At 33.6% G+C, this 9,795-nt stretch overlaps 1 protein-coding gene and 1 long non-coding RNA gene across 4 annotated transcripts in view; both read right to left on the reverse strand.

Annotated features, from left to right (window-relative positions):
• Window positions 1–451: 451 nt before the first annotated feature.
• LOC117973536 (uncharacterized) overlaps window positions 452–9,795 on the reverse strand; it is a 30,314-nt gene continuing 20,970 nt past the window's right edge. For 2 of the 3 annotated variants that reach the window (XR_009307259.1, XR_009307257.1), the window contains 4 exons: window positions 3,015–3,032; window positions 2,262–2,399; window positions 1,942–2,035; window positions 452–1,703 (listed from right to left, as the gene is read on the reverse strand). This is a non-coding gene — a long non-coding RNA (uncharacterized LOC117973536). Of the gene's footprint in view, window positions 1,704–1,941; window positions 2,036–2,261; window positions 2,400–3,014; window positions 3,033–8,579; window positions 8,644–9,795 lie in introns of those variants that run through there. The other variant, XR_009307258.1, reaches the window with a different exon arrangement.
• LOC117419928 (coiled-coil domain-containing protein 71L-like) lies at window positions 7,520–8,602 on the reverse strand. The gene has a single exon (XM_034033326.3). It carries the CDS (start codon window positions 8,478–8,480, stop codon window positions 7,626–7,628), a length of 855 nt encoding a protein of 284 aa, XP_033889217.3. The 5' UTR covers window positions 8,481–8,602; the 3' UTR covers window positions 7,520–7,625.

Here is a 9,795-nt window from a genome sequence, read left to right on the forward strand (position 1 = left end):
GTCCTAATGGAAATGGGAACCTATTTCAAACAGACCCCATGCTCAAATAAAAAGGGTCTGATGTGGGTGCAGGGACTGACTTTTTTTTTTTTTTTTAATATTTGCAACTTGCAATGACTTTTAAGGTGCCAGTACTTAGTTTTGTACAGTTAGTGGAACTTAGATCCTTTAAGTAGCTTTAAGTAAACTTCTGCATAAGTTGTTTTAACTGAATTGCTTTAAGTATGGACAACTTAATTTAAATTATTTATTTCAACTAAACTTTTACATCAAGTTGACTATACTTAAGTAGGCAATAATTAAACTGTTCATTTAAAAATAACTCAACTTCTTTGTTTTAATGAAGTGACTTAAGTAGGCATTAATTTACTTGCTTGATAATCACTAGTTTGTTTTACAAATGGTTAAGTTGTTAATATTTAAATTAGACACTTGTGTGTAACAATTTTTAATCAAGTATTTTTATTTGAAAAAACTGAGAAACAATTAGCACAACCACTCAAAAGAACAATCTTTTCATCACGCTTCAGTATTGATTGGTAAAGCAGGATTTACTAACACATCCACTTCTCAAAAAACAATGGCATAATAAACTCCAAAATCTAATCTGGATGACATTTCAGACACAAGATCAATGAACCAAACTCAAACTTATGCATAACCACTGAAAATTAAAAATGGGTTTGCTAAAATTTGTCAGGTGCTAAATTCTTCTGAATAAATCACTAGCTATAACAGTATTCAAACTGTGGGCATGAGAAAAATGTACCTATTAAGGCAACCAAATATGTTTTTTTTTCTTCCTTTTATTAGGTAAACTCAGGTTTTCCATTTTCTGCCAGTAAAAAAAAGGGGGTAAATAAAAGATGAATCTATAATTTCTGCATTTTGTGACTTTTCATAATAAATTTCCAACTATGAAAAAAAGCTGGATTGGGCTTAATAGGTACATCAATAAAAACAATATTGAACACACACTAGAATCTTCCAAAACAGCTCCACAGTCAACACAAATACAGAGGTATTTTATGTCAATCCAAGATAAAAAGATAACAGTGGTTTAAAACGCAAGTTCAAATATTAAATTAACTTTTATCTACGGAAATGTATCAGCACCACAGAGAAATTTATATTTATTGCAATATTACGAGATAACATTTTGTTATTTTGCAATAATTATTGCATTATGACATAATATTGCATTATTTCGCAATATTTTTGCGTTATTTTGCAATGCAATGTTATTTGCGAAAATGCAAAAACTATTGCAAAATAATGCAATATTATCGCGGAATAATGCAATAATTATTGGGAAATAACACAATAATTGCTAAATAAACCAACGTTATCTCATAATATCACAAATATATATTTTTTCATGCCAATACATTTCCGTAGTTATCACTCAAGGGTGTGCACTTTGAGACAGTTTATGTCCGTCTAACTCCATAAACACCTTTTGGATTACTTCAAAAGGTGTATTTGAGCTCCTTCGGGTAGGTTAAATTGAGTGCATATATCAAACCCATTAACAAGGCACAAGCATTGGCCACACTGCTCAGATCATTTATCACTTCCACACACTTGATTACAATGCTGACATCTTCAGGGGGTTCACATGCTGCTGCACCTTTGTTCCTGATCACAAGTATTCCCATGACAGTTTGCTCAAGGTCTTTTAGTACGTTATATCCTTGAATATCCTGGAAAAAAATTTAAAAAACCAACTACTTTAAACATGCAGTTTAGCATGGTCATTGGGCAGGTTCAAAAGCACTTTGTCTGGCGTGTCAATGATTTTACACATTAAATAATTCTTAAAACAAAATAGGAATACGAAAAATGCAAGAAAATGTCTTCCCATTGTAAGAAAGACTATGCACTCAAGAAACACCAACAACAACAAAAGACCCTCACAAAAGATAACACATACGTACTAACCAAGTATTCTTAAATCAGGTTATCGCTCGTCTTCATGCAGGTATTCACACAATGCTCTGATGACTACTTCTCTCCTAGTGACAATGCTGTCGCTCTGTTAGAGAAAAACACAAAACTCAATTATGGTTTACAAATCAATCAAGTCAATTTCAAGGAATTTCTATAGGGTCATACAAAATATCACTAACACAATTTTTTAAAATTTTGCCATTTAAAATATCACGTTTTCCACATTTACATAAATCCTACATACATTGCATACCCATCCTGACAACTTTGACTTCAGGGAGACACAATAATAATAATAATAATAATAATACCTGCTCCAAAACTTAAGATATTGTTGATTTTTCTTCCTGCAGCTCCTCAAACACAGTTACCAACCTTGGTGCATGTTTATCTAGTTGTGCCATGAACTTCGTTTTTAGTGGGACTCTGCCTCAAACTCTGCATTAAATCTGAAAGGAAATAAATTATGCTCACAAAGGGAATATACAAAGTGACCTTCTGTGACTCACATTAATTTGAAGTGATCAAGCAAAATGAAAGATGTAGTCAAAGGGATATTTGTTCATGCACAGCATCAAAAAGGAAGTGCCTGTAAGCAATGAAACTTTGGGAATTAAACGTAAGACAATATTTCAGATTATACATCAAACCAGGTAGGTCAGTATCTCCCACTATGTCTTAAAGGTTACATTGTCTTGGTACATATAGAAACTGCCTCACCGGAGTCTCCTCAAACAGTGCTGGCCATCTGGTTTTGAAATCCACAATCATGGGCTTTTCCTGAACTACTTCCTGCCTCCTATATGAAAACGTCTTTACCATTTTCTCATTGATTACTTTGCTATTGTTACTTTTTTCATTGGTCATTTTCCCCCTAAAAGTACTAAAGTATTGTAACGAACTGAATGCTTTTATTGATATTTTAAAAGATGTGGATATCATGCTACAGTGAGCACCCCAATAAGGACTTCATTTCATGGTTTTACTTTAAATATTTGATGGCTTATTACCTGAAATAAATAATAATAATAAAATAATCGTACTAATTGAAAGAATGTACTTACCTATGCGGGGTTTGGATTCTGGTTTCAGGAGGAGGAGATAATCAAATTTGTGGAAAAGAAAAAAAAAGAAAAAAGCACATGTTAGGATGTTAGTAAAGGAATACCGGACAGTTGTATCAAATGAATGGAGTCCTGCATTCATGGTCTTCACAGCATCTCTTAGGAAAAATGAATAAATATTAACTTTAACCAGGAGAAAACTGGATGTGTTTAAACTGGAGAAAAAAATAAAAATAAAGTTAGCATTAAATGCTGTAAATAAAACACTCTGCACCAGTAGCGTGCAACAAAAGGGCACTTTAAGCATTGCAAGGCAAATCTTTTTGGGAGTCGGAGGAGGAGGGGGGTGGAATGGTAGTAAGTAAAAAGCAGACAGATTCTCTTTTACTCTTATTAAATTGACATTTAATATTTAAATCTAAACTTGCTTATTAACCCTTCATAGCATATAACATTTGTTTACTGTAAAGTAGAATTAAAAAGGTTAATGTTTTTTCTTTTTTTTAAATTCATGTTTATCAAAGCAAAAATTGTGTGTATTTAAATTGAGAGAACATTAGCCTCCTCTTGCTCATGTGTTTAAGATGTTGATAACTTCATTCCGGTTTACAGAAATCAAGTCTGGTAGTCTATCTTCCCGCAAAGGCTATGCTTAGTTCTAATAAGTTTATGATTTCAAAAGGAATGTTCCACAAATAATTATAATATCACAGTTCACTTTATTTTAAATCAATAAGCACTTCATAAAAAATATACCCAAACTCTTTTCCGGTACTTAAAACAATCCATAAAAAAAAGTTCCCTTAGCAAAGCAGAAAATAAATTACCGTCCTGTATACCACTGTAAATATAAAAACAAAATGCATGGGAGGCAGAAAACAGGTTTCAGAAATCATCAGCGCAGCATATAATATTTTATATTATATATATATATATATATATATATATATATATATATATATATATATATATATATATGAGAAAACAACAATAAACAATATCAAGCAAGTATATATTAAGGATAGATTATTTTAAGACAACACATTGACCAGGAGCAAACAAAAAAAAGTTTTTATAAATGTGAAAATTGTGGCAGAAGACATAACGTTTGGGGAATGACGGAAAAATGTATATTTAAAAAATGTTAAAATTAAATTTGTGAACCCGAGCATTGACTCTTACTTCTCATGTCGTGGGCAGCAGTGTGGAGTAATGGTTAGGGCTCTGGACTCTTGACCGGGTTGTGGGTTCAATCCCCAGTGGGGGACACTGCTGTTGTACCCTTGAGCAAGGTACTTTACCTAGCTTGCTCCAGTAAAAACCCAACTGTATAAATGGGTAATTGTATGTAAAAATAATGTGATATCTGTATAATGTGATGTCTTGTAACAATTGTAAGTCGCCCTGGATAAGGGTGTCTGCTAAGAAATAAATAATAATAATAATAATGCCTCTACTACATCTCCCGCTCTCGCCGCTGTAGTTTTCTTGCCTGAGGCGTATCTTTTACTAGATGATGACAATACATCACCGTTACCCCCACCCAAACAGACAATTTTTAATTAACTATTTGAATTACTTCAATGTGTCATTAAAAATATTGACAATACTTTTATGAGTGAGAAAAAGGGCATGTCACTTCTCCGCAACAAATGTTATTTTACATCAGAGTGTAAAAATGTTCTTCCGCGACTGTGTTTTAAACTTCATCTCGTCAGTTTTTGAAAACTTTACCAGTAGGCCTACGGGTAAAAGTACAAGTGGATTGCCGTGGTTAAAGGACTATTTTCAGTTACTCGCAACACAGGGCGCTCCATGCTGCTGCTTGAAGTTGGACCACTGTATACATATTTACAGCTTGTTCTTCTAGTAAATTGTGTTTACTAAACACTAAAAACCCCATTTCGTTGAAATCCATACAATTATTGATAGACCTTTTATTGAAATTTTATTTTTTTTGAATTTGTCTGGAAATAAAACTAAATTTAAAAGATGAAACTAATAGAATCTTGCATTTAAAATTGTGTTTTTCAAATACAGTTATACAGTGTAAAGACTGATATTACATAAGAACCAAAATATGTCAAGAGTAGGCTACCTTAACACAAATGAAAACGCTGTATGCACCTAACATTTAAAAAGTACAAATTCAAGGCTCTTTGATATTTTGACATTCGCCTCTAAACACACTTTCGTTACACGTAGGCCTACAGTGTGCACCGTACGTTCAGCCATAATATGATCTTGTTTAGAGAAGCACTATCAGTTATTTATTATTCAATGAGACCCAGAACAATAAATATTGCAAGTTTAATCAACTGAAATGCAAAACAATTTAATTATGGACGGATGGATGCAGATAATTTCTTACCTTCCGAACAAATCTGTCCATGCAACTTTTATGAACGCATCGGATTCTGGGTATCAAATCAACAATGCGCATGTGCATGGCTCAATTAACGTTAATTTTGTTGGAAAAACTAAAATAAATAAATAAAGTACTCATTTATCAGCATTAATTTTGCTTAGTTTTTTTGTTTTAACTTAAATATATCAAGTTATGCAGATCTGTCACAATTTAAGTGCATCTTACTTAAGGGATCTTAGTAAAAAAGCAACAAAAACTATGTTTTTAGTAGTATTTAAGAAGATTGTACGAGTAACATTTAAAATCAACCCAGTTTTCATTTTGAGTGTATAATACAGAATACATTTACAAAAAGACATTAACTAACTATCTAGCTTTACCCATTCCATCTTTCAGAAAACAGCAGAAAAGTGTTTCATTTTATGATGGAAACAACAGTCTGGATAAATGTCGGGTTAAAACGGACCGAGGCAGCTTGTTTCAGACTGTCTGAATACACTTTTGATATTCAGGGACAATGTGTGAAGAGGGGATGGGGCTTTCATTGCTAGAAATGTACACTACCCAATGAAGCCCCCACACCAAATGTTCCATGACTTTTTTTTCAATAAGCTTGTTTTAAATGTTATTGAGGATAGTAGTATTTAGTTCTGGAGCATTGTTTGTAAAAATCTATTACCAAAAGCATACACCAATGCATTTTACTTTATAACATTTCATAAAAGTATTGCAGACTCTTTTGTATGTTAAATGTTTTATTCTGTAGCTTCAGAGTGCAATTAAATGAATACAAATCAAGTTGAATCAATATACATTACAAAAGCACACAACTTGTAAAGTATCACATTTATGAAATAAACATTATTGAAAACAAAATGGCTTCAAAAGGAACCAAGGTGTGCAAACTAGACCACTGTAATTTGGTTCCAAACTTAGTTCACCAAATAACTTAAGTTACTGCATTCAAATTATAGATTGTATTTTAGAAATGGTCATTTATATAATACTGCACAATATAGGCCTAGATTAACATTATTTTAGTAGTGGTCAAAACCTGCTACTTTTTGGCAAAACACATTAACATTTTTTGAACAGAAAGTTCTGTAAACAATTGCCAGTTGAGGTATTTAGGAATCAATATGCCCATACAAATATCCTTCCCCCCCCCCCCCCCCCCCAAAAAAAAAATAATAATAATAATAAAAAGTTGTATAAAGTTAATAATATATCCAAGAGCCTTCAAAACCCAAATTCCACCACCACCACAGACTTGAATATTTTTCTGCTGTCCAGTAACAAGTGATCGCCCTCTTTATATAAAAGACATCATTACACTTTCAAACCTTCATGCCCTGCACCTGCATACAACAGCGTTGGCAGAGTTCCGAAGAATCATGTCTAACTGCGGTATTGGATTTAAAAAGAAATACGCCTCTGCTATAAAGCTGCAATTGATACAGGTTATGGCAGTACCATCTGTGTTGTTCAATCCAGTTCCAAGCTTCTTATCATTGACTATACACAATTATCTACAAAATAGTCAACTAACAAAAAATTGTAATATCTGTTGCTAGATCATTTGAAAGTCAAATGTAATTCACGCGTCACTTTTTTTTAAATAGTTGTTTTCTTGAATAAATCATTTGTTGTGCTTGTAATCTACTTCCCTGCAAAACACATAACAGAAACGAAGTAATTCGGGTAAACTGGATGCCACCAGTTATCACGGAATATACGGTATATCGCATATAATTGTTGTAAAATCTAAATGTTACATATGGACTTGTATGTCACAGCAATATAAATAATAATAATAATAATAATACATAAATTAACTGCAGGGCAGAATATGAAAACATTGCTTATTAATATGTTCTCGTTTAGTTTTGAGTTTACAATAGCAACAGATGACAGCCACCTTGTACAAGTTTTGAAATGCGTTTAATAAATACAAAAATCAGCAATATTTAACACCATTTGGTTGTAGTTTTTTTTTTGTTTGTGCATAATTGATTTGTTGAGAATATGTGCACTATTTTTTAGCAGCTAGGTCCAATTGTATCGCGCTAATTATATTATATTATATATATATATATATATATATATATATATATATATATATATATATATATATTCAAAAAGTGTTGGAATTATGTGAGCGTTGGGTAAGTAGTAACAATGTTGAGTTATAACAAGTCAGTAAAAGTTTAATATAGCAGCATAATGTTGGTTCACAACTCGAGTTACTGCGGTATATTTAAACGTCGTAATTTTAAGTGAGCTGTCAGATTTAAATGCATTAGTGTTTCTGCTCTACTGCGGGCAGCAGCTGTGTTTTTTTCACAAAACACGTCTTTCACCACCACCGTTTTTACAGTAATTATCTTAGGAGTTGCTGCCCTCCAGATTTCTTCCAAAGTCATTTGACAATACACAGTACCAGTGTCCAGCGAGTTTATAGTCTCCAGCGACTCGGATAATGTACTGTCCGAAGAAGTTGACGTGGTCTCCAGCCTCTCTGCTAGTGCAGTGAACGGCGAGTTTGATACAGTCTCTGGTGAATCAGTGATCGGTGGATTTGATGCAATGCACATCGAGTTTGATACAATTTCTGGTGAACTTGGTCTTGATACAGGTTTCGGGGAATCCGACACTACACTGCTCGGTGAATTTGATACCACGCAGGGCGAGTTTGTTACAGTTTCCAGCAGGTTAAATACACTTCCGAGACCCTTTGTGCTATACTTCTTGGGTTTTCTTCCCCTTTTCTTTTTTCTTTCGCTTCGTAAGCCAGGCGCTTTCTTTTTGGTATCTGCCAAGCCCCTTACCTTTTTAACACCAATACCGTTCTTATCTGGCACAACTGATCTGCAAGACGAATACCCGTAAACATCCTTGCTTCTCAAAATGACAGGGGAAAAGCCTTCATGCTTAAAACTACATAGAAAATCCCATATTTTGCCATCCGAATTGGCGGTAAAATCTTTGGGTTGAGGCACAAAAAGCTTAAACGCTTCTTCCAAAGCGTGTGTCCCTTCTAAATAAACTTTGGATCTTGAAAATACAACTTTTTCTTTTTCCATAAGCAATTCGCTCATTTTCAAAAAGTTAGGTTTTTCCAATGACGTAGGCAAACTATCCTGTTTGCGCACTGTGTGCTTATGGTATTAGTGGTGCCTTCAGAACCAAACACTTACCAAAACCCTCCTTCTTCAGAACACAAAATGGCTGACTCAGCGGCGTCAAGATTTTAAAAGAAAATTTGAATTACGTCATCACCGAAGCTCCTCCCACTGTGATGTTTAAACTCAACAGTGGAGGGGAAATGGATATGAGTGCTGGGAGTTTCTAGCCGCTGTGCTCTAGAATTTCTCGCAGTAAAGCCAGTAGAAATACATTTTAATTAACATGTATGCAGACATTAACATCTGCTGAAACGTAATAACAACGTTCTGTAAAGCAATTAGATAACGTTTTCAGCCGTAAAGAAATAGATTTGACCTTTTAGTTGAATGGCTAGATCTGGGGTGAATGGCTAAATTGGGTGCTAAACTGTTTTGAATGTTTAGCACCAGAAAGCCTACTGGTGCTAAAGTATCACTGCCCTAGCTATAGTTGAAAGAGTGCTTCCAGGAATTATCATGATAATAAAAGGACACATCTGAAAGAGACAAGAACATGTAAAATATGAGAGAGGGTATCAAATATATATATATATATATATATATATATATATATATATATATATTAATGATATCTGGTACAATGTGTAATGGGCACGTTGTGTGATGCACTGCCATTACAGATTCTGTCCCCAGTCCCCAGTCGATGTGATGAGGTTAAAAGCTCCATATGCAGATGTGCCTGGCTCTGTTGTGGTTCAGACGCACCCGTCCTCCGCCCTGTTACATTGGTTCCGTGACCCGGATCTCATTGGGGAAACTGCTGCTGTACCCTTGCTTGAGCAAGGTACTTTACCTAGATTGCTCCAGTAAAAACCCAACTGTATAAATGGGTAATTGTATGTAAACAATAATGTGATATCTTGTAACAATTGTAAGTCGCCCTGGATAAGTGTGTCTGCTAAGAAATAAATAAATAAATAAATAAATAGATAAATAAATAAATAAATAATAATAATAATAATATCCCCCGTTTTGCATAATGGTTAAGACACACTTTGGAGCATGAGTCGATACTACTAATGCTAAATAAATAAATAAAAAATACAAGAATAAAAAAAAGACCTACTAGCTTCCTTCATGTAAGACAATTTCAGGTGGGGGTGGTGATTTGGTAAGGTGTGTTTGCAGTTAGAATACACATTTCTTCAGATTTTAGAAATAATCTATTTTTTTGGAAAGATTTAGTTATTGTTAATCATACAATGCAGCCTCTATGTCAGATCCAGAA

The sequence above is a fragment of the Acipenser ruthenus genome, chromosome 14 (genome assembly GCF_902713425.1).
Source record: "Acipenser ruthenus chromosome 14, fAciRut3.2 maternal haplotype, whole genome shotgun sequence".
Taxonomy (NCBI): domain Eukaryota; kingdom Metazoa; phylum Chordata; class Actinopteri; order Acipenseriformes; family Acipenseridae; genus Acipenser; species Acipenser ruthenus.

What these genes read in the sequence shown, in the direction of transcription:
- LOC117419928 (XM_034033326.3), bottom strand. Translation starts at nt 8,480, where the DNA reads ATGAGCGAATTGCTTATGGAAAAAGAAAAAGTTGTATTTTCAAGATCC.